Here is a 24,400-nt window from a genome sequence, read left to right as displayed (position 1 = left end):
GTAAGGGAACCGAAACAGACTCTGCCTCTCCCTCACCCACACTCTTATCCCATTGGCATAATCTTGGCAAGTTGCTCAAAGCGGCATTCACAAAATCAGCAGTGGGAATGAATTCTGCAGTGGTGGAAAGCAGGTTATGCCACGGTGATGCGTCAGCTGAATTCACAGGACCTGCAGAAGCCGCAAGCCAAAAGAGGTAGTCATTATACTTTCTTCTCCGCACTTCAGATGAGTACATGTTCCAACGTCTTCATGCTGCTGGATGTTTTTTTGGCTTACACTCTCCCTGCCCTCTGGCTCCCACTTGCAGCTTTACCCTTCCCCACGGCTTGTGCTCCCTATCACCTCCTTCTGCTGCTGTTCATTCTTTTTTTGAAACAATTTTAGATAGCGCCAAAGCAACCCAAAGGTATCGGAGCGCTTTGCATGTGCCCACACCATAAAATTACGGGTGCGGCACGGAGGAGGTAACTGTGTTTGGGGGCTGGTGAGAACATTCTGCTGACACTGTATGGAGGCATACGTTTACTGCACTTCTACTCTTTTTAGTCCCTGTTTTGTGCAGGGTACTACTTTCATCTTTTAAAAAAAAATGCTTGTCATGTTAACCACTTGGTTATACTGCCTGGTTGCTTGACATTCTATCAAGGCAGCACAATAGTGCTTGCATGTCCTCAGCTCATAAAATTACAGCAGCAACTGTGGAAATTTGGCAGAGATCGCTGTTAACATTTAGCTGAAGCCATCTTGTTTCCGGCAGCCATTTTGTCAACCATGTGCTTTTTCCTTCTTCACTGTTGCTTGCCCTTGTGCTTTGCTCAAAGAACTGGCTATACTTAGCCTCTGCTACTCTGCACATGTGCAGAAGAGTCTGTAGCTGCCTATGCACCTGCTCTAGTCTGTAACTCTCAGGTAGTTTTTACCAAAGCCTGCAACTGCTGGCTCCTCCATTACTGTTGACTGTGCATTATTTGAATGACCATTTATGTATGTAACTTTCCTATGTGTGCTTGTACCGCCTTCGTTTGATCTCCTGTGTGGGTATAAAAGACCCATGGTTCTTCTACTCCTTGTGCTACTTCATACACTACCGAAGGGTGTTGTGTGAATGTAGTTCCACCTCATGAGGTTAATAAAATATCTTTTTACTATTTCAGCTTCTGTGCCAACTTCTATTTTCTGGTCTTAGGACTTTTGTGCAGAGATGGGCGAACCCCTAGCACTGGTAGGCCTTGCTGAGGTCCACCTCTACAAATTGGCACGCAAAGTGGGGTGCATCGGCGACTCGGATACCCGAAGGAGCGGTCTTGACGGAGGATTGGAATCTCGCTATGGGTGATCACTGCGTTAGGAGACCCGTGTCTTCGCAGCCGCGGCGCTTCTTCCACTTCTCCTGATATTGACCCTCCAGGCGGTGCCGGTCCTCGACTGAGATTCCTTCTGGTGTTCGCCGTGCAGAGACCATTTGGTCGATTCAGAACTTGGCAGTTGGGAGCTGATGGTTTGTGCTTGGTAAGATCATCGACATTTGTATGTTAGTATTTGGCCAAAAACTTGACTTGTTTGGATATATATACATTGCAATTTATATAGGCAGGTAATGAGAAAATTTTGAAAAACTTGAACGGCACACTTTGAGTTAAGTGCTACTTTGCGTATAACATTGTATATACTACAATATTCTTGGCATGCCTGTTTCAATCACACTTCGTAGAATGTGTTGCTTTCTTGGAGGTACCAATATGGATCTTGAACGGAATCAGCCGGCTCCCCCGGAGGGGACACCAAATAGGGATATGTATATTAAAAATGGTATTTCTTCTATGATGTACAGCACGTTATGGAATAAATATATTAGTAAGGATCCTGAGTTGCGATGGCGTATAAATGGGTCATTTAATCTTAAAAAGATTCAGTGTGTGGAGCAATGTATGTTTAAACACGAAAGTAGACAGGATATGTTTGACTGTGTATGAATGTGGGAGAAAGAAGCACGTGAACGTGTGAGAAGACAGCAAGCTTTGGTAGAAAAAGAACCACGCAAAAATATCAATGCGAAAGCGCTGGAACTGAAAAATAAAGAAATGAAGGAGATAAAAGAGAGAGAGGATAGGGAGCGTAGTTTACTGGTAAATGGCCAATGCCCTGTCCGGCGCCTCCTTTACCCTCTACTTAATAAACCACAGGACGATTCCATTTTGTTAGATCGCTCCCCGCCTCCATACACTTTTCCCTCTGTCCCTACTATTGATTCTGATGATGATATTTCTCCTACAGATCAGGATCAGTTAGGATCCGATGCTCAGCGTCAGACTCGTTCAATTCTACCGGCTGATCGTGCAGCCGCTCTTAGATCAGCTGCTCGCAAAGCAGCTTGTGATGACATTTCTGCTTCAGATCTTGTAGCTGATGTACAACAATGGCAGGATAGGGAACAGTTATATTTTGTAGAAACATTTACCACAGAAGTGATTGCACGGTTTAGAAAGCATTCCACAGAGTTAGAGCCTGTTGATATAGCAAACGATTGTAAACAATTGCGTGACGGTCTTTTTCTCCCTTCTCAGGTGGCAGTCTTAATTAGAAGCTTGGTTAAACTGCGAGCTGAGGCATTCCGTTTGCGGGAGGAGAAAAAGGCAGCCGCTGCAGCTGAACAAACAAATCAGCCCTCCGTGCCGCAGGATGGCAACCCAGGGACAGATAAGGCTATTGTAGTTCATGGGAAACCAATGCGTGAAGCTGCGCCTTTGTATGTCCCTCCTAAGGGTATGGGAAAGGATGGCGATAAAACTTCCGATGATGCAAAGGGATATTTCATTTATAATTGGGTCTATGCTCCTTGGAGCAGAGCAGATGTTACGGCTCTTAAGACTGCTTTGCCAGACCTGCGGAAAAATCCGGCGGCTTTTTACAAAGAAGTTGAAGGAGCTATTGGTTCTTCTATTATGACTTTGCCTGATATTGGTATGTTTTTGGGCTTATCCTTCCCCCTGATATGTGGAGATCTATTCGTAAAGTAGATGATCAGGCAGCTTTTGGAGATGTTTGGAGGGAATTAGGGGCATATCAGCAAAAACCGGCGATAATTATCGCTAAGCGCACTTAGCGCTAGGATAATTATCGCCGGCTAGCGTGGATTTTTATCGCTGAGATAGCGTGCTATTAGCAACGCTTATCTCAAAAGCGATAAAAATCCTCACGCTAACTGCCTAACGTGAGATTATCACTGGAAACCCAGCGATCTCACACAATGTGGCGTTAGCTTGATGATAGGGACTCACAAACTTAGCCATGATATACACCTTCCATAGGATATCATGGCTAAGTCAGTCCTGAAGCAGGCGTAAGGAAAGTAGCGATAACAGGGGTTATCGCTACTTTTCCTGCCGCTATGCTTCATAGCGTGGGGCTTGATGATAGGAGAAATGTCGCTTAGCGACATTTCTCCTGTCATGTCAGGTCAGGAATGCCCACTTTGCATCTCATTAGAGATGCAAAGCTGGGCGTTAGGAATTCCTACGCTAACGCAAGTTTTCACGCGTTAGCTTCCTAATTAGGCAATAAAATTATCGCTGCTTTTCGGACGAAAACGGCCCCAAAAGCGGCGATAATTTTTTATCACCAGCTTGTAAATATGCCCCTTAGAGAGGACAGATAGAGAACGGGAACCAGCACAGAAACCGCAACAACTGATTGTAGACCTTCCAAGAGCTATAGTTGTTAAATTGAAAACTCTCATTCCTTCTAAAAAGATAGATTGGACTATGTTAGCATCCTGTAAACAAAAGACAGATGAGTCGGTCTCTGACTTCTTTACACGTTTTGAGGAGACATTCCATGACTTTAGTGGCCAGTCATTGACAGATGAAACGGGCAGGCATCTGTTTGTCGATAAATTTGTCGCGAACATGTTGCCAGGAATAGCTAGTCGCCTAAAGGCCAGCGAGAGTTCATGGACTATGTCTTCTCCAGTCTCTCTTTTGACTATGGCTCAGTATTATGAACATCAGGAATTGGAAGCTAAGGGCAACGAGGATAAAAAGACTAAAGATTTAAAAACAAAGGTTATGTTAGCTCAGGTGTATGGTCCATCCTATAGAGGTGGTGGCAGAGGCAGATGTGCCATGTACCGCCCCGGCGCACCCTCTTTTCCCCGAGTTATTTTGTCTTCTGATCAGTACGCTTATTGTAAGGAGATTGGACATTGGGTTGCTGACTGTCCACAATTGTGTACTCAGCAGTATCACCGTGGTCAAGGACAAATGAGAGGTCGTCCAGGGAATTCAGGATATAGGGGAGGTATGGATAGTCGCACTAGGTTTGAAGCTATTGAGCATACTCAGAATTCTTCTAATACTTTTGATAGGCGTAATCAATATCAAATGTCTGCTTATCCGACTGCTGATTTGAAAGATTCTGCTTATGCTTAGGAATGCCTAGGATGGGGTAAGGAATCAGTTGAAGTCCCAGTAGATCAGGAGGGTCCTTATGTTACTGCATACGTTTTAGGTTCCACTGATCGGTTTTTGGTTGACACAGGAGCTACTCCTAACGCTCTGTCTAAACAATTGATTCCAAGGGCTCCCCTGTCTGGCTTAACAATCACATCGATAGGTTTCAATGGGACTCCTTCCCTTAGCCCACTCTCACAACCACTTGCATTTCATGTTGATAAATGTTCTGCTCCATGTCCATTTTTGCTTTCCCCTAACACGCCGGACAATATTGTGGGTCTTGATATGCTCAAGCATTTCCGGGCTACGATACGTTGTTCCCCAGAAGGCGAGCGTGATATTTTGAATGAAAACTATCCCATGGTTGAGAAGTCCTATCTCATTAGAGAAGATATTGCCTTGGCATCACTCCCTAGTACTTTGTGGGCGACATGAGATACCGATGTGGGACAAATGGTTATCCCACCAGTCCATATTCAAGTGAGGGAAGGTGCTTCATTGCCTCGATTGCCTCAATACAAAATTTCTCGAGAAGGCGAAGAAGCATTAATGCGTATTGTTCAAGACCTGATTGCAGTAGGAGTTGTGGAAGAAGACCCTTACAATATTTGCAATAGTCCTAGCCTTCCCATTTTGAAGAAAGATACTGATACTAAAAGTTACAGGTTTATCATTGATTTGCGAGAGGTTAATAAGATTGTAGTGCCCCAATACCCGGTAGTCTCTGACATCACGACACTCCTTACCATGGTTCCTCCAACTGCAACTACATTTTCTGTGATTGATCTGAAGAATGCTTTCTTCTCGATTCCTATTCATCCTGATAGCCGATATTTGTTCGGTTTCACTTTGAATAATCGCTTTCTCAAAAAAAAGTCATAACACTTTTAAGGAGTTTCTTTAACTTATATTGCTCGACTGTCACCAACTTAAAACTTACCAAAACGATACATTATTCATAATCACATAGGCAAAACCTAATGCATTTGCCAATGCTTGTTAAAGTAGCACTTTCACACTCTAGAAACAGCAGCCGAAGACGAAAACAACTGCCCAGCTCGCACCCTGAATTTAAGTGCTGAAGGCAGCAGGTGCATGGAAGTGCAATGCCACTTCTGACGGGAGCAGGGATACAGCCACAATCAACATCTGCCTAGATAAAGATGATCAGCAACGCACTTGCGGGAGTAAATGTAACTAGCTTGGTGAAAAATGCCACAAAAGAGTACTCTCACCACTTATTCTTCATATCGTGCATTGATAAACAGTCCTTTTTGAGGTGACAATTTGTGTGACAGCTATAGGGTGTGATGGTGGGGCTGTCCCCACACAGCAACAGAAATCGTCACCAGTGTTGAAATGATGACTCAACTGTGGGAGTAGGTTAGCTTCTAATACTGGCGTCATACACCATCATAGATTCCAGTCAGCTGCAACTTCGCATAGAATGTTCGTTTCATAGTTCCCAGGAACATTCCAAGGGAAGAAACAGGAAGGGGGGACATACCAAGGGTAGATAATTATGTTATTTTATATTGAATTTATAAAGTGTAGCTTTCACTCTGTGGAACATCATGGCGCTAAGTGGAGTCCATGAAGACACACACAACCCTAACTAAGGACATCATATAAGTGATGCACATAGAGCATCCGGAGCGGAAAAGATCCAGGTTTTCAGAGCATTTCTGAACCTGGTTTCTATTTGAATAAGTTGATGCTGGTTCGGGAGCATATTCCAGGCTTTGGTCCCTAGCACCCCAATCGATTTCCCACCCTTTGTCGTGCACCTGAAACACAGGGGCTTCAGAAGGTTTGCGGTGGAAGATCTAAGAGTGCGATTTGGCACATTGTGGGAAAACCTGGCTTAGAGATAGTGGGGGCCTGAAGAGCTGAAAGCTCTGTAGGTAAGTACCAGGATCTTAAAGCGGACTCTATAGTGGATGGGCAGCCAATGGAGCGCGTCAAGGGCAGCTGAGGCTGAAGAGCGTCTGGGCCATTTTAACACTAGCCATGCAGCTGCATGTTGGACTGTTTAACACTGACCTATTGGTCCCTGCATAGAGGTTGTTACAGTAGTCAAGTCTAGAAGTAATTAGGGCCACTGCAACTGCCTTTCTAGCCATGCAAGGGAGGAGACCTAAAAACGTTTTGAGGAACTTTATCAGTTGAAAGCATGTCCCTGCCACTGCTAAGGATTGGTGGCGGAAGGAGAGTACTGAGTCAAATTTCAACCCAGGTTCTTTACTACCTTCACAGTATTAGAGGGGAGGGATCTCTAAGGGCCACCATAGGCTCGGAGAGAAAGTATTGGGCTTCCCTAATGGCTTAATTTCTCTTTTTTTCTGAGTTGCATTTTAGGTGATTAACTTTCATCCATTGAAGAACCGCTGTGAGACACAGTTGTAGATTTTCTTCGGCATGTGTGGATTGTTCATCTAGTACTAGAATTAGCTGAGTATTGTCTGCATAAGAGATTGACTCAATGTTAAAAGTCGATATCAAGCTAAAGAGAGGGGCCATGTGTGCATTGAAGAGCACTGGTCTGAGAATTGAGCCCTGTAGCACCCTGAAAAGCGGGGGTTTTTCTGCTGATTGATACTGGCCGTGAGTGACAACTTGTCTACGATTGTGTAGAAAGGATTTTAGCCAAGCCAAAGCAACATGCAAAATGCCGTAGGATTTGAGACGGTTTAGTAGCATGTCACGATAAACCATCTCAAATGCAGCTGATAGATCTATTAGGATCAGCACTGCATTTTAACCCTGGTCTAAGGCAGATTTAAGATCTTCTGCAGTATACAGTAATGCTGATTCTGTTGAGTGCTGAGGCCTAAAGCAGGATTTATTCGGATGTAAGATATTCGCCTCTTCTAAATAGGACATAAGTAGAACGTTGACAAGCTTTTCCATGATTTTACTAAGGCAGGGAAGCAGAGAAATAGGCCGAAGGTTAGTGAGGTTACTAGGGTCAGCTAGATGTTTTTCTGGAGCCGTTTCACTGCTGCAATTTTCCATTTGTTAGGTACTACTGCTTGTGAAAGGGAGGCATTTATTATAATGTTAATGACTGGGTTAATGATGTCTATAATGGCATTCATAATCTGACGGAGACATCGGTCAAAAGGAGATCCTGATTTACAAGCAAGATTCACCTGACGGGATTGTTCAAGGTCGATGGCTTGAAAAGCTTGAAGGGTCAGTCCATCCACTATAGATATAGGCACAAGTCCAACAATACCAACAATATCTACAGCTCTGTCATTAGTATATCTTGTGTGAATATAGGTGCCGGTCAAACAACACCAGCAATATCAACTGCTCAGGCAATAGTATATCTTGCATCAATTTAGGAGCAGGTCTAACAACACCAGCAATATCCACTAGTCAGGCATTAGTACTTATTGCATCAATACAAGCGCATGTCCAACAACACCAACTATATCTAATGTTCTGGCTATAGTATATCTTGCCTCAATAAAGGCGCGGGTCTGCCAACACCAACAATATCCCCTGTTCTGGCAACAGTATATCTTGAGTCAATATAGGCACCGGTTCAACAAAACAATATCCACCGCTCAGGCATATGTATATTGTGCGTCAATATATGCTCAGGTCCAACAGCACCAGCAATATTCACTGCTCAAGCAATAGTATATCTTGAACCAATATAGGCTCAGATCAAACATCACCAAAAGTATCCACTGCTTTGGCCACGGTATATCTTGTGTCAATATAGGCACAGGGCCAACAACACCAACAATATCCCCATCTCAGGCAATAGTATATCTTGAGTCCATATACGTGCAGGTCCAACAACCCCCAAAATATCCACTGGTCTGGCAATAGTATATCTTGCCAAAATATAGGCTCAGGTCCAACAACACCAGCAATATTCACTGCTCAGGCAATAGTATATCTTGTGTCAATATAGGCCCAGGTCCAAGAACACCAACAATATCCACCTTCTCAGGCAATAGTATGTCTTGCGTGAATATAGGTGCCAGTCCAACAATATCCACAGCTCTGGCAATAGCATATAGTGTGTAAATATAGGCGCAGGTCCAACTTCATCAGCAATATCGACTGTTCAGGCAACAGTATATCTTGTGTCAATATAGGTGCAGTTCCAATAACACCAGCAATCCACTGCTCAGACACTAATATATCTTGTGTCAATATAGGGGCAGGTCAAACAACACTAGCAATATCGACTGCTCAGGCAATAGTATATCTTGAGTCAATATAGGCGCAGGTCCAACAACACAAAAAAAAATATCTAATGTTCTGGCTGTAGTATATCTAGCATCAAAAAAGGTGAAGTCAGCAAACACCAACAATATCCCCTGGTCTGGCAATAGTATATCTTGAGTCCATATAGGCGCAGGTTCAACAACACAACAATTTCCACTGCTCAGGCAATAGTATGTCATGCGTGAATATAGGCACAGGTCCAACAATATCCACTGCTCAGGTATTAGTATGTGTTGCATGCATATAGGCCCAGGTCCAACAATACAAACAAAATCCAGAGCTTGGGCAATACCATATCATGCGTCAATATAGGTACAAGTCCAACAACACCAACAAGATCCAAAGCTTAGGCAATAGCATATCTTGAGTCAATATAGACACAAGTCCAACAACACCAACAAGAAGCACTGCTCAGGCAATAGTATACCTTCCATCAATACAGGTGCAAGTCCAACAATATCCACTGCTCTGGCAATTGTATGCCTTGCTTGAATATAAGCGCAGGTCCAACAACACCAACAATATCCACTGCTCTGGCAATAGTATATCTTGCATAAATATAGGCTCAGGTCCAACAACACCAGCAATATTCACTGCTCAGAAAATAGTATATCTTCCATCAACAAAAGCTCATATCCAACAATGCGAACAATATCCACTGCTCTGGCAATAATATGTCTTGTGTCAATATAGGCGCAGGTCCAAGAACACCAACAATATCCATCGCTCAGGCAATAGTGTGTCTTGCGTGAATATAGGCGCAGGTCCAACAATACCAACAATATCCACGGGTCTGGCAATAGCATATAGTGTGTCAATATAGGCGCAGGTCCAACTTCACCAGCAATATTGACTGCCCTGCCGATAGTATATCTCGTGTCACTATAAGCTCAGGTCCAACAGCACCAGAAATATTCACTGCTCAAGCAAAAGTATATCTTGAATCAATATAGGCTCAGGTCCAACAACAAAAACAACATCCACTGCTCAGGCAATAGTATATCTTGCGTTAATATAGGCTTAGGTCCAACAATAGCAGCAATATCCACTGCTCAGGCAATAATATGTCTTGTGTCAATATAGGCGCAGGTCCAACAATAGCAGCAATATCCACTGCTCAGGCAATAATATGTCTTGTGTCAATATAAGCGCAGGTCCAAGAACACCAACAATATCCATCGCCCAGGCAATAGTTTGTCTTGTGTGAATATAGGCGCAGGTCCAACAACACCAACAATATCCAGAGCTTAGGCAATAGTATATCTTGCGTTAATATAGGCGCAGCTCCAACAACACCAGTCATATCCACTGCTCAGGCAATAGTATATCTTGTGACAATATAGGCACAGGTCTAACAACACCAGCAATATTCACTGCTCAGGCAATGGTATATCTTTCGTCAATATAAGGCAGGTCCAATTCTCAACCGTCTTAAGCTTATCATTAATTTTACTGAGTTTAAAATTCACTTTTTTTAAAAACATTAATCTATTTATCCTTATTTTCCTTCCTCTAGCATGGTCATTTCCCTAGCAGTCTTTGAGTAGCTATATATTCTGACACACAGAGTTATATAGCTTTTGCTGGCTCAGAGTCTGGCTTTCTGTTATGATGTTTGTCTAAGGAATCTATTGTGTTTATGTAGGGAGATCTTATTTCCTGAGTCTTAAGATTTAAAGAATAAAGATAAGTTTTGTTTGTTCACTGCTTGCACCTCTAGTGGTTCTCCAGGCCAGTAGTGGTCCAGACTGCAGCGTGGCCACCTCCCGCCTCCTGACGGAGCCTCCCAGACAGTTGGCAGATACTTTAAAGTTCATTGATGGGCACAGTGTGAAGTGAATGGTGCTCTTTCACATTATAGGGCACTGACTCTCTGCTGATTGGTCCCTGGCGTTCATCATACCTCACTGACTCTCTGCTGATTGGCCCCTGGCATTCATCATACCTCACTGACTCTCTGCTGATTGATCCCTGGCGTTCACCATACCTCACTGACTCTCTGCTGATTGGCCCCTGGCGTTTATCATACCTCACGGACTCTCTGCTGATTGGTCCCTGGCATTCATCATACCTCACTGACTCTTTGCTGATTGGTCCCTGGCGTTCATCATACCTCACTGACTCTCTGCTGATTGGTCCCTGACGTTCATCATACCACTCCCTTCTCACCAGCACCTCTGCCACTTTGGTTCTCTATACACTGAAGGCACTGGATGTTCTATGTTTGCTACTGAGGTTCTTCAGACTGTGGCCAGGACTGCTCCAAGTTTTTGGACAGTCAAGCATGTAACGACCGTTAATCTAATAACCTACATTCAGCGTTCTCCACCTCAATACTTCTTGCTATCCGCCTTCTAAAATCACTGGTGCCTTTGGTGCATGAAAAGAAGGTGCATTGAAAGTAGAGTTGCATGGGTTTCACAGGCTTGTCTTTGTTGGTCATTTGCAATGTGGTGTAATAATTGTGACCAAACTTCATTCACTTCCAGCATGGGGGGTGGGGCACTCAGGGCTTTTGCGATTAACTGGCGCCCTGATTCTTGTTTTACTCAACTGTGTCAAGTGCTGCCTCAAGCAAGAGTTCAGCCCCTCAGCCATTACTCACCTTTGCTTTCTTGTTTCCGAGGCCTCTGAATTTCAACTCCCCAAAGGCATTGGTTGGCATCTCTTCGATGTGCGTCACCGGGTTCCATTCTAGTTCAGTGTGGTTCCTGTTCTCATGCTTGTGCTGGCTCTTGGCATTTCCACAGCGGCACACCTCCTCCCTGAGGGAAACAAACAGAGCAGGAAGTGTGGGCGGGGGAGCTACAGGACAGGGAAAGGTGGACTTGAGCAGTCGGGTGCAGACTTTCAGAGAAACACCACTGGTCCATAGACACAGAAGACAACATTTGATAAACAGACAGTTGTTTTTAAACAACCTAGACATGTATTCAATGTCAATGGATACTACAGGAGCAAATATACAAAAGGGAATAAAAACAGCGCATGGTTCTCCTGGACAACCCAATTTAACAAAAGTGTAGTTTATGGGGAACAGCCATTACAACGCGGTTATTACCACGCTGTGCAGTTACATCGCATGCGTTACAACGCATGCAATGTTACAACGCTATGCCATTACAACGCAAGTCTGTACATCGACTTGCGCTAGATGGCGTGCTAACATTACAAATAGTGTAGTTTACTATCCCAACACCTTCCCTACTGTTAAGTGGACTGGAGTTGGAATAGTAAATTACACTTTTTTAATGTCAGCACGCCGTCTAGCGCAAGTCGATGTAAAGACTTGCGTTCTAATGGCATAGCGTTGTAACATCGCATGCGTTGTAACGCATGCGATGTAACTGCACGCGTGGTAAAAACCCGCGTTGTAATGTCATACATCCGTAGTTTATCCACAAAGTGCCAACGGGTTACATTAGATGTGCAGAGGACAGGTCCTTACATCAACCGTGCAGAGCCCAGCTAGAGGAGGCAGGATCCAGCCCTTGGTGGCCTCAGAGGAGGGGGCTTCCTCTCCCAGTGGGGGCTGGGCAGCAGGTGAGGGGACCCTCCTCTGGAGTGTCACATGAGATATTCATCTTCTAATATCACTGTCAGTGTACTTTGTCAATGCTGTTGTAACAGTGATTGGTAGGAGATTAATCTAGAACATGGTTGTACAAACATTTTATTAAATAGCTCGTCAGCATTTCTTCCATTGCTTCAGACCACCTGTCAGTAACCACCAGATAAGCCACCAATCCTTTCACATTTGGTGTTATTGTGTATTTGATTATGGAGGCATGAAAGTTATGTATCTGCTTTTGTCATTCTGCCGCCTTAAAGTACCAAAACGATTTAAAAAGCACCAATACCCCTAAGGGTTAACATGAAACCACAAGTCACATTACCCAAGTAACCAATAGTAAGTCAATCACATTCACGTCTACAGCTTCCAGCACCATTTAAACCTCCTTGTTTGCTGCTCTGTAGCCTTGGTTCTTTGACTTTACTTTGTCTATCACATCTCGTGTCCATCTGCTTCTGTCCTCTATTTAACTTGGGTATGTACTTGATCTCCATACTTTGAGTGTTCTGATTACTGCATTGCTGGAGATACTTGAAGGAAAAATGCTCTTGTTTTTCTGCACAGCTGCCACAACATGTATTGTTCCTGATGTGCCCCTCCCAATCAGGCCTGGGTTGCTTGTGTTCGGGTTCAGGGAGGACTTAGCCTGGTATTTTGGGCTGGACTATTCCTATTAGAGCAGGGTCTGGACTGATTTTCATGTGACTGGGTGCAAACTGAGGTGGCCTGCTGTCCAAAATAACAATGGATTGGGATGCAGCCCCAGTGACCTGTGGCGGAGATTATTTCAAGCATTCCATCCATCACTTTTTTAATACTTTAGTCGTTGCCTCAGTCATCAGTGCCTGACTAGGGGCTTTATTCGCCCTGTTTCCGGGCAGCCTGCCACCCCAGAGGGGGTTAAAGGTCATGACTTCTGTTCCCCTGGCAGAGAGAAACTCATCATATTTATAGGTCACTGTGCGCCTGACAGGAATCTCGCTGCTGTATTCAAAGGGCTGTTTTTTTTTTTTCTAAAAGCAAACTTCCAAAGAGGGATTTTTTTTCATGAAAACAAAAAACTAATGACCCAACAGGCAGTGTCGATTTTTCCCTGCAATGGGTCTCTGAGTCATTTATTTGTTCTAGGCACCACCACGAGTCAAGGCCCAACCAGCGCCGCACCGCACAGCCGTGCTGGCCACCAGTCATTCATGCTCACAACACAACAAACTACAAACAAGGGTGGTAGTGCCCTCTGTCCAAGTCACCCATCGGCTGTGCAAAGCCGTGTGCAACAGCCGTGCACTTCCTGGGGGTCCGCGGTTCTCGTGCCGCGTTGGCCTGTCTGTGTGTGGAACAGCGCATACCCTGACCTCTGCAGAATGCCCTGGCATCTGAGACACGGTGCAATGCTGCTGGTATGATCACACCCCAAGGTGGGGAGAGTGCCCCAGTCTACTCTGCCACACAGTGCCATCACTTCTGGACAGTGCAGGTTGGTGACATTAAGCCATCCATCATAGATGGCGCCCCCCATCTGCACAAGCGACCATGTGGAGAGACTGGGTACAGAGAATGGGGCTATGTCTTGAAGTAACTGAGGTAGATGATGATGAACGTAAAAGGGCCATGATACTACACCTAGCAGGCTGGGGCATTCATAGAGTCTCCAAGACACTCACAGAAACGACCCTAAAAACACATGAGACCCTTAAAACAGCGCTCAACTCTTTCCTCAAACCTATTGCTAACCAGGACTATGAAAATGTATCTTTCTCCAGACTAGACAACAGGCGGACTAAAGGAATTGGCGAGCCCATGAGAATTCGCAGACACTTTTTAAAATGCCTACTGCAAAGTGGAATACTCTGATAAAACAGTTTCCATTGATTTCAGTCTGAAAATGAATGATTGAGTAAAAGAAAGTGCAGCAAAAATGCAGCTAAATTTCCATATTTGTACCGCTAAATTTCCACATTTGTGCCACTAAATTTGCTAATCCATGCCGCAATATCCTGGGGCGAGAAAGCACAAGACACACAATTGATGGACGGAAGCAGAACAAATCAAAACATTCACCCCCAGTCTTTCTTTTGCTCACCATGCCACCCCAGTTTAGACCTGGCATATGCAAATCAGTCTTGACCCTGTGCCCCATGGGAACAGTCCAGCCCGAACTGCCAAGCCAGGTCCTCCCTGGACTGGAGACAAGCATCCTAGTACCGGTTTCGGGGTTTCACCTGTTGTTTTTGCAATATCCTGGGGGGTCAGATAATTCAAGGGCGCACGTCAGCAAAACTCAGCAAATCCATCCTGCTGGAATCAGGAAAGTCTATGGTGGACATTTTGACTATGGTACAGACCAAGGAACATGTCAAAACCAATGCTTCCTCTATGGAGCTGCCCTACATAAAACCATAAACTCTGAGCCTGGTAACTTCATCATGCTTACACCGAAATTACAGTAACCCAAAGCAGGAGGGTCATCAAAACGCACCATGCACCGCCCAACTGACTGACCCGAAAAAGGCAAGTGTGCAGGGTGCACAGAATATACTCACTTCGCTAAAGTGTGTTGCTCAAGCAAAGGGGATGGCGACCCGTCCCACTGTCAGTGCGATGTCCAAAACACAAACAGGACAGCGACATGGATGACAATGAGGATGTCAAACACACTATTCACTCAGTTTTCAAAATAGGGATAGTGGTGGAGTCTCAACATCACCACAATGCCAGATACAAGTGGGATTACATCTCGTACTAACCACCTTGGACATCAGAGCGTCCATCAACCTACTGTCTGCTGCAGCCTAACAGATTCTACAACGGCCACTGACCCTCCATAAAATGGTGACCAAAGTGTTTGCATATGAGCAAACCAAACCTCTCCTCATCAGAGTAAACTTCCAAATGCTCATCACTCATGGGCCTCAATCCTTGGATTCCCTCATCTATGACACCAAGGGAAGCCATGGCATGTAGCTGGTGTGCTGCACCGCGGAAGCACTTGTCAATCTATTTTGGAGTTAACCTGGAAGGAGACTCACACTCTTGGTAGAATTCCTTTAAGTGTTTGAAGGCACTGGGTGGTTGAAGAGAAAAGAAATAAAACTTCTAATCCACTGATCTGTGCATCCAGTAGCCCTGCGACACAGGATGATCATCTTTCATCTGAGGCCTCAAGTGGAGAAAGAGCTAGAGAAGCTGGAAGCTGCTGGGATAATAGAGAAGGTATCAGGGCCCATCCCATGGGTGTCTCCCATTGTGGTGACCAGGAAGCCAAAATAACCCGGTTAGGTATGCATATGATAGACATGAGGCTCCCTATTATGGCAATAAAAGGGTAATGTAATTTTACCCCCACCATCGATGGCCTGATAGGAGAGTTGAGTGGAGCCTGCAGGATTTCAAAGGTAGACCTCAGATCTGGCTACCATCAACTTACTTTGGCGGAGTACATCAATGGCATCTCAACTCCTGTGGGTCTGTGGCACTACAGAAGACTAGATTTTGGCATTTCAAGTGCCACCTAAGTGGTTGAGAACACGATACAAGAATGCCTGGCAGGCCTGCCTGGAATAGTGAATGTCAATGACAACATTTTGGTGTATGCAAAGTCTATCCCAGAGCACAATGCCCAGCTCAGGAGTGCCCTCCAGTGGATACAAGATTCAGGACTCACTCTCTACCATAGCAAATATGAGTTAGCAATTATTAAACTTCTTCGGATACACTTTGTCCTTGGAAGGTGTAGCAACTGACCCTGAAAAAGTACGCATCATCAAACAGGCAGCCCCACCAGCATCTGAAGATTACAGCTTTCTGGGTGTTTTCGTGGTATTGTGGCTGCTTTCGAAAAGATCTGAACAACTTGACACAACCTCCCTGAGAGCTCCTGAAGTTGGCAACCTTGTGGCACTGGGGCGAAGAACAAGAATGAGCCTTCCAGGCCACCAGAGCTGCTCTGTCAACTGACACCAGGCTTATGTACTATGATCCAAGGAAGGAAACCACCATTGTGGTTGACGCTGGTCTGAAGGGACAAGGAGCAGTGCTGATGCAGCGTCCTGAGAATGGGGAGTCGATACCCGTAGCATTTGCGAGTCAGACCCTTACCTAGACTGAGCAACGGTACTTGCAAATTGAGAAGGAAGCAATTGCAATACACTGGGGGTGCCGTCACTTCCATCTGTATGTCTATGGCCAGCCGTTCGTAGTCACTACCAATCACAAACCCCTCATTCCACTCTGCCAAGGGACCGTATTGAAGCCATCACCTCAAATGGAAAAATGGATACTTTATCTGAAGAACTACAATTGCCAGGTAGATTATCACCCAGGCATGACCAACCCTGCCAACTGCCTGTGGAGACATCCCTGAGCTGCCACCCCAGAAGAGGCAGAAGCCAATGAAACTCGAGAAAATGTACAGTACATCACCGATCACTCCTGCCCCTGCCAATCTTGGTGGAAAAGATACGACATGCTACTGCTCCTGATGAGTGCCCTAAGAGAGCACTAGAAGCAGTCCGGAGTGGCCCAACACATTCTGCAAAGCTTACACAATGTACGGCATGGTTAGAAATGAGGGTCTCTAGTTGGCAATGGCTGGCCACTTTCCAAGTAGGGACCCTTCTTCCTAAGTCAGAGTAAGCGGGCTACACCCTTTGATAACCCCTGCTCAACCCTGTGGTAACGTAGCACGAGCAGTTAGGCTTATCTCAGAGGCAGTGTGTGAAGCATTTATGACCATACACAGTAACATAGTGAAGAACACTACAAAGGGACACCACTCAAGTAGTTATAAAAATAAGTATCTTTATATATAGACTTAACACAAGACCAATAACTGTAAAAATCCACAATACTAGGAAAACAGGGTTACTCTAAAAATGCTGCAAAAATAGTTCAAGGTGTGCAAAGAGGAGTTCAGTTCAAGGCAGTGGTCTCTGCGACCCTTTTACTCACAAGATACCTGGATTCTGTAGCAAAGCAACAAAAATGTCGCTAAGGAGTTGTAGCGATGATTTTCCTTACGCTAACCAGCGATGCGTTGAATCCTTGCCGCAAGGGAGGATGATGCGCTGATGTGTGTGGAGGACAAAGCGACAAACTTCTACACGCTAAGCCGGCGATGCGATTAAATCCTTGCCGCAAATTGAGGATGATGCGCCGAGCCTGTTGCGTGTGCGATCTTGTTGCGATGAAAAGAAATGGCGCTCCGCGAGGGAGCAACGATCCCGATGCGATAAAAATGGCGAACGCTCAGCATCCACGCTGCGATGTCGTGAAGCGATGAACTCGATGCGATGATCTTTGGTTAGCGAGCACTTTGAGGCCCGCAAACATGCAATGCAGTAATCTTCGGGTTAGCGAGCGTTTGGCAGTCCGCAGACAGGTGATGCGATGATCTCCGGTAGCGAGCAGTCGGCGGCAGCAGCGCGACGATTTTCCTTACGCTGTTCAGCTGCAGCGGCTCGCTAACGGGCGTCCGCGCCAATTTTCAGCACTCTCTTCTCCACAGTAGAACTAGAGGCCCTGGAACTCACAGGAGCCTCACCTGCAGATAGAAATCCCCGCTGGGAGGAAACAGGAGGCTGATGGTGGAGTCTGATGTGCCTGAGACTCCTGCTGGAGGCAAGCTCTCTTCTAGCACTTGGGTGATTGCTGTAGCAAAAATAAAAGTTCCTTCAAAGTCCTCTCCTGCGGATTCCTTCAGTTACACGGACAGAGGTTCTTCTTGTTGTCCAGGAGCAATACCAATTGTAGGGGTTTCAGCACAGATATTTATACCCCCAAAGTCTTTGTTCTAAAGAGTCACAACTCACTGAACCCAGCCAGAACCAGTTCTGCCCAGCCCTGGAGCACTTTGTTTACCAGGCTGCATCCTTCCTTTCAGAAAGAGGGGGTCTGCCATCAGACGCACAGTGGGAGGTGGAGCCAGCATTCACCTTGCCAGGCACAGCCCTATTCAGGTCCAGGAGCTACCCCTCCCCATACTCCAATGCAGATCTGTATATTCAACCCAGGTCTGACTCAGCATGCCCTGTCCCTCCAAAACCAGACAGCCAATACACATAACAGCAGAGCACACTGGAAGGCTTATGCAAGAAAATACCTACTTTCTAAAAGTGGTATTTTCAAACACAGAATATAAAAATATACTACACTAAAAGATGTATTTTAATATTCTGAGCTCAGGCATACTAAATTCGTTTTTCTACCATGTTCTATGGGTCAGTTAGGACTATAAAATGTAATAGCCTAACCTCCCATTCTGGCCTATGGAGAACAGGTAGCCTTTCAGTAGTGAAAAACGAAATTGGGTGTAATTCACTACCAGGACATGCTACACACATCAGAGCATGTCCTACCTTACACATACAATGCACCCTACCATAGGGGCGGCTTACATGATGCCAAGGGAAGGTTCAGGGGCTGGGAAGTGGGTGCACTTCACAGCCAAGATGGCAGTTCTGGACTGCACACAGACACTGCAGTGGCAGGTTTGAGACACACTTTACAAGCTGCTTCTGTGGGTGGCGCAAACCAGCGCTGCAGGCCCACCAGCAGCATTTGGTTTACCAGCCCTGGGCACACACAGGCCACGCTACTAGGGACTAACAGGCAAACCAAATAAGCCAATCATGGATATACCAATTCACATGTCATCTTTACACAGGGAGCATTCGCGCTGTGGCACTGAATGGCAGTGGCACAGCGCCCAGAGCATCTATTACCAGCAAAAAACAGACAAGACACAGCGAAAAATGGAAGGGAGACTCACGCCAGTGGTGCCAGGTCTAACAGGCATGAATTAGCTTCTGACTCCGGTTTGCCTTTTGCATGGGCATTGTCTTGTGATCTCCGCAAGTCCAGCAAATCAGGTTTAGCAGTGCACCCACGCTGGCCATTTACGAATGGTCAAGACCAAGAATCGGCTGAGCACAAGAGTATGGTTCACACTCATAGATGAGTATGTGGAGACTCTAATACAACCCTACCCCCTATGATAACGGAGAAGGGACCCCAACAGATGTGGGTGTGCGCCAGCCTTGACTTTGGTAGTCTGCCAGGTTGGAGGTATGCAATGGCAATTATTGATGATTATTCCAAGTACCCGGAAGTCGAAATAATTGCCTCTCAGGGAGCACATGAGGTACTGCCTAAACTGGAGAAAGCCATGGCCCCTCATGGTCTGCTTAGAGAGCTGAGAGCTGACAATGGCCCACAACTTCACAGACAAGAAGTAAAAGTACCTGAAGTCATTAAACGTCCCCCACAAGAAGGTCACCCCCATTGGCTGCAAGCCAACTGGGAGGTGGAACGCTCCCTGAGAACTTTAAATAAAGTCATCAGGATTGCACACTGCAGTCAACAGCCCTATAAGTGTGCCATCTTATCTCTTCTCCGTGAGTACCGCCAAATGCGCCACTCCACCACGGGACAAACTCCCTGACAACGGCTCATGGGGCGCGTGGTGCAAGTCTCAATCCCTCATCACCCAGACTGGACCCCAAGCCAAGCAGATGATCAGCATGTCCTGACCAAACATCAGGATGCCACCACACAAGCCAGTCAGCGCCGTCATGCCAAATGATCCCACCTCAAGGTGGTTGACTAAGTCTTAATGAAAGACTGATTCCCAGGCAGCAAATTTAGACTGCCCTGTGCACGCCATACATGGACCATCAGTTGCATTTATGGCACCAAAGTGAGTGCTCAACGAGGTGAGAAAGAATTGTCACAGAATATTTCTCATTTTAAATGATTCTACTCGTCATGCCCTCCCCGTCCCCGTGTTGAAGTGACTGATGCTGACTTAGGTGACATCGAAGAGACCTCAGTAGTGGAAGGCTGATCAAGAAGCTCTCCCGAATCTGTAAGGGAGGGTGGAGATGAGTATACCCAAGGTGACGGTTCTACAGAGGTATGGTATGAAAAGCAATCCTGTGCCTTCCCCTCTTCTGAGAGGTTATGCTGTGTAAGCTCCTGTCCTGGAGCTCCAAGTAACTCGAAGTCTTCTATACTTGTTCTTCACTGAGCTCTTGTCATGCTAGTTGCTGACTTACGAGTTTAAAACCAACGCCTTTAGTCTGTACGGATGTTGATGTGTTAAGTTATGCTGCAGCTGTTTTAAAATAAAGGAGGAATGTAGTGTTGTGCCCAGTGACGTAACTAGAGTGCTAGTCAATGGCCTGCAGAGTGTAAGCATAGGGGTTTGAATACTAAAGCTCTGTGACACATAAGGCTTAATGAAGTGGGCCGGGCAGGTGGGGTGAGTAGACCCACTAATGGTATTATCACAGCCTCGGAGTCATTTGTTCTAGACCACACCGCATGTCAAGGCCCGGCCATCACCGCATAGCAGAGCGGTACAGGACCCGTGGGCCATTTATGCTCATACCACAAAAGGGACCATTAATCATTTTCCGTGTCATCAGGGAAAATGATTGACAGTTGTCCTGCTCTAATTAGAAGAAGATAACTGTTACTGTATGCCAGTGGCCTTTTGGCGGACGGACTGCTGGGTCAAGGTTTACCACTGGTGGAGGAAGTGAAGGCTCTGCCGGTGTTTACCCAGCGGTTGCCCCCACTCTGAACAGAGTGTGGAAACCATGGATTTGGTAGGGTGGGTATGACTCTCTTTTACCTTATCCCCCCCCCCCCTCCCCCACTCAGCCTAACCCTAAATAAGCCCCTAACAATTTTACAAGTCCTTGGGGTTTTCTCTAGAGCTAGTTGAGGATATCTGCAGCAAGGGGAGCCTTGATACTGTGTGCTATCTCGTGAGCAGCCTCCTCGCCCCCCTAATTTCTGCTTGAATCTCTACTTCAGGACCAGAATGTTGAGATAGTGTAACTGGTAGCATGAGACGTGTGTCTTTTTTACCTCTGTCTACTCACCTGTTTTTCTTCCCCACACCCTTCTTCACCAGAGAAAATGTCCTTTTCTGGAGGGCGCAAGGGTATTGCAACAATTTTCTGCACAACAGGCTTTTTATACAGATTCCTAGTTGCACTTTCCTAATTATCACTTTCACTACTCCTTCACCCAGGTGGCACCCCCTATTTATGTCTGGCTGTGCTCCATTAATTAGGTTGGTGAGTGAAAGACCACATGTAGATCAAATTGAAGGGAATTGGGGTTATTGAAACTACCATTCCTAAAACAATATATTGAACTTTTGGCTGTGAACAAATCCTTAATATCTTAGTCTGATTAACTTACCACTGCATGTTGTTCCTGTCAGAGGAGACAACACTCTCCAATATCAGGAGCTGAGATAGGAACAAGTAAATTCTTACATGCTGGTCCACGGTTTGCCTGAGGCTTTTGGCAACACAGTCCAGATGACTGTTCAGTTTTAAGGTTGCTTGGCAAACAGCTTAAGAACCCAAATGTGTTTTCCGTACTGCTACCCCTGTTAAGGAGAGAAGAGGTCAACATCATGTGCACTGAGAACTCTGGGAAGCCTTCCAAGTTTACACCTTCTAAGGAGAAAGGCAAAACTGATCATACTCTGCATTCTGATGCCTTTGAAAAATGTCAAGCTGCCTTAGCAATGAATCAGAAAGCCCTGAGATAGAACCAGATAAGGTCTATGTCACACTTTATTCTTATCTCAGGCATTAGTGAGACGGGCATCCCTTGGCTTTTGAGTCAGGTCAGGATGAATCTAATACAAGGATAATTAGTGCTTTGGTACCCTCTGAAATATACAAAGATGGTAGAACCTCCGGATCTCAAGAGTATTTACGCTTAGTGCTGTGAATGGAGCTTCTGCTACACGCCTGGGGTTTCCAAGGGTGAATGACGCTGGATTATTGCACAGTGCCCCTCGTCCCTGGCTGACACCCAACTTTGCTCCCCACCCTAGTGGTTGTTGTTCCAGTAACACCTATATTAACACGCCATGGACCCTTCAAGGTAGCTCACATGCTGGAGGGTTGGTGAGGGAGATGGACAAAGGCAAGGTCCCAACAGACGAAGGTCAATCTTTGCTGGCTTTGGGGGAATACCTGGAAAGGGGGTAGTGAAGGTTGACATTTATACCAGATCCAATGCCCAGGGCAACAAAGCTGTGATCTATTTAGCAGAGGTACCCAAACCCCGCAAAGATGGGTTCAAAGATACGGATTCCTTTAAGAATAAGGTGATCCACTGGTTCAGGTCTACCCGGCACTGCTATTCAATCGTAAGGGATGACATCAAGTATGTCGAAAGATTATCTTTCCCAGGGAAGTCAGCGGACATGGTTAAAGTTAGTTTTTTCCACAAGGCCACAGTTGATGGCCTAATGTCTATTAACTCCCAGACTATTTCCACTGCCAATACCTCCATCTCTATTAGATACAGACCACCGGAAAGGCTAGATACAAAGTTTCGTAGGTCAGGCTTGTTAGGAGAGCCCTCAACTGATATAGATGACACAGGAAGGCAAGGGTGACTTTGGATAGGAGGCTGGTTGCCCCAAAATGAACCTATTTGGCCCTCTAGCTCCAATGTGATTGCGATTCAGCCTGAAGCCCCACCCCATCTGGGGTTGGGCATACATGCTGAGGGCTATTGCATACCATCTCCCTTGGGTTTAAGGAGGGAAGGACCTGTTACCCCCCTGCAACTGAGTAAGGAGAGGAAAGTACCGACCTTAGTACGGATCACAGTGGTGTTAAAGCATGCCATTGACACCTAACGGTCTTGGTTTGGAACGTGGCAGAGATTTCAAAACTGCTAGCAGATCCCGATTGGTGCTCCTTCGTGAACCTTCATAATGTGATACTATTTCAAGAAACCTGGAGTCTGTGCACCCCGCATAGAAGTGGGTTCTCTGAATATGGCCTAAATGGACTAGGAAAGAGATGGGTAGACCATCAGGCGGTCTAGCAATTTGGGTTAAAACTGCCCTAGGATCAAAAGTGAAGCTGGTCCATTTAGATTCCCTAGACATCCTGGCACTAAATCTGGTGGTATATACTGGTCGGAAAGTTAGGATCTTTAATGTCTATAATAGAGTTGTCCGGGGCAACGAGGAAATTAATACAATTCGAATTCTGGATTAAGTTTTGTCTGAAGCCCTAGATAATGTTCCAGTGCTAGTGACTGGTGATTTTAACTACACCTTTGAACCCCTCTCCCTTACCCCACTAGATTTGACCCAGGAGTGGGACCACACGTGGCAAATCCCAAAGTTAGACCTACCCCCCAGTCAGATGGACTAAGATAGGAGGACAGGTTTTGGCCCTTACATTGCAACATGACATAAGAGCCACCAATGGGAGAACGAAATCTGACCCAAATGGCGAACCAACTTTTAATAGACCTGGCCCACCAGTAGAATTTACTGTTGCTTGAATGAATACAAACTCTGGCCTCTAGTGTATGATATGGTAGTGGTCAAAAGAACAGATAGCGACCACAATGCTCTTTCCATCACCCTACAGATCTCGGGGGGAACCTGTACCTGATATATAGCGCAGGTGTGACTTCGGTGTCCTATCCCTCACCAATCTTCAGAGAACCATCAGATGGGGCTGGGTGGGGGAACACCCAGGGGCTCTGGATATAGCCAAAGGCAAAGTTTGTATGGTGATGGAAGAGCTGGCCGATCATACCAAAGAAGAAGTAGCCAGGTACTTGAGCACTCATCATGAACTTCTCTATAATGAGATCAGGGATCTGTTGGCCAAATCATGCAAGGGCGAAACAGGCCGAGGATAAGACACAGCTTTGGCACGATTTTCAAGGTAGCCTGGTACAACCAGGACTGTAGGAAAACAAAGGGGGATTTGGTGCGGGCAGAAAAATCTAACGTCCGCATGGAGAGCAAGATACAAACAATCAATAATGACAGCAAAGAAGAAGTGGGAAGACTTCCTTTGGTCCTCACTCCAAAGAACACTGACATCCAAGGACTCTTAGATTCTTTGGAAAAATGCAGCCTATTGGTGTTTACAGTACAACCAGATGAGTGGGTGTCCCACTTTGGGAACCTCTATGCGCCAAGCAATGGAGAGGCTGAAGTTTCTGCTGAAAGTAGAGGGGAAGACCCAATGGGTGTGGCAGAAGCCCTTTTTTTCTATTGAAGAAACCCAATCAGCTATTCGCTTGTGTGTTCCATCTCGAGCTCCAGGCCGGA

The 24,400-nt window shown here is 45.7% G+C and overlaps 1 protein-coding gene across 3 annotated transcripts in view; it reads right to left on the bottom strand.

Annotated features, from left to right (window-relative positions):
- LOC146808495 (transient receptor potential cation channel subfamily M member 2-like) overlaps nucleotides 1–24,400 on the bottom strand; it is a 1,799,999-nt gene that overhangs the window by 1,542,542 nt on the left and 233,057 nt on the right. For all 3 annotated transcript variants that reach the window (XM_085623580.1, XM_085623581.1, XM_085623582.1), the window contains one exon: nucleotides 11,311–11,470. In XM_085623580.1, coding sequence (XP_085479706.1) covers nucleotides 11,311–11,470 — 160 coding nt within the window. The remainder of the gene's footprint in view (nucleotides 1–11,310; nucleotides 11,471–24,400) is intronic.

Source organism: Triturus cristatus, chromosome 8, assembly GCF_964204655.1.
Source record: "Triturus cristatus chromosome 8, aTriCri1.1, whole genome shotgun sequence".
Taxonomy (NCBI): domain Eukaryota; kingdom Metazoa; phylum Chordata; class Amphibia; order Caudata; family Salamandridae; genus Triturus; species Triturus cristatus.
This window is presented reverse-complemented; position numbering and strand designations above follow the sequence as displayed.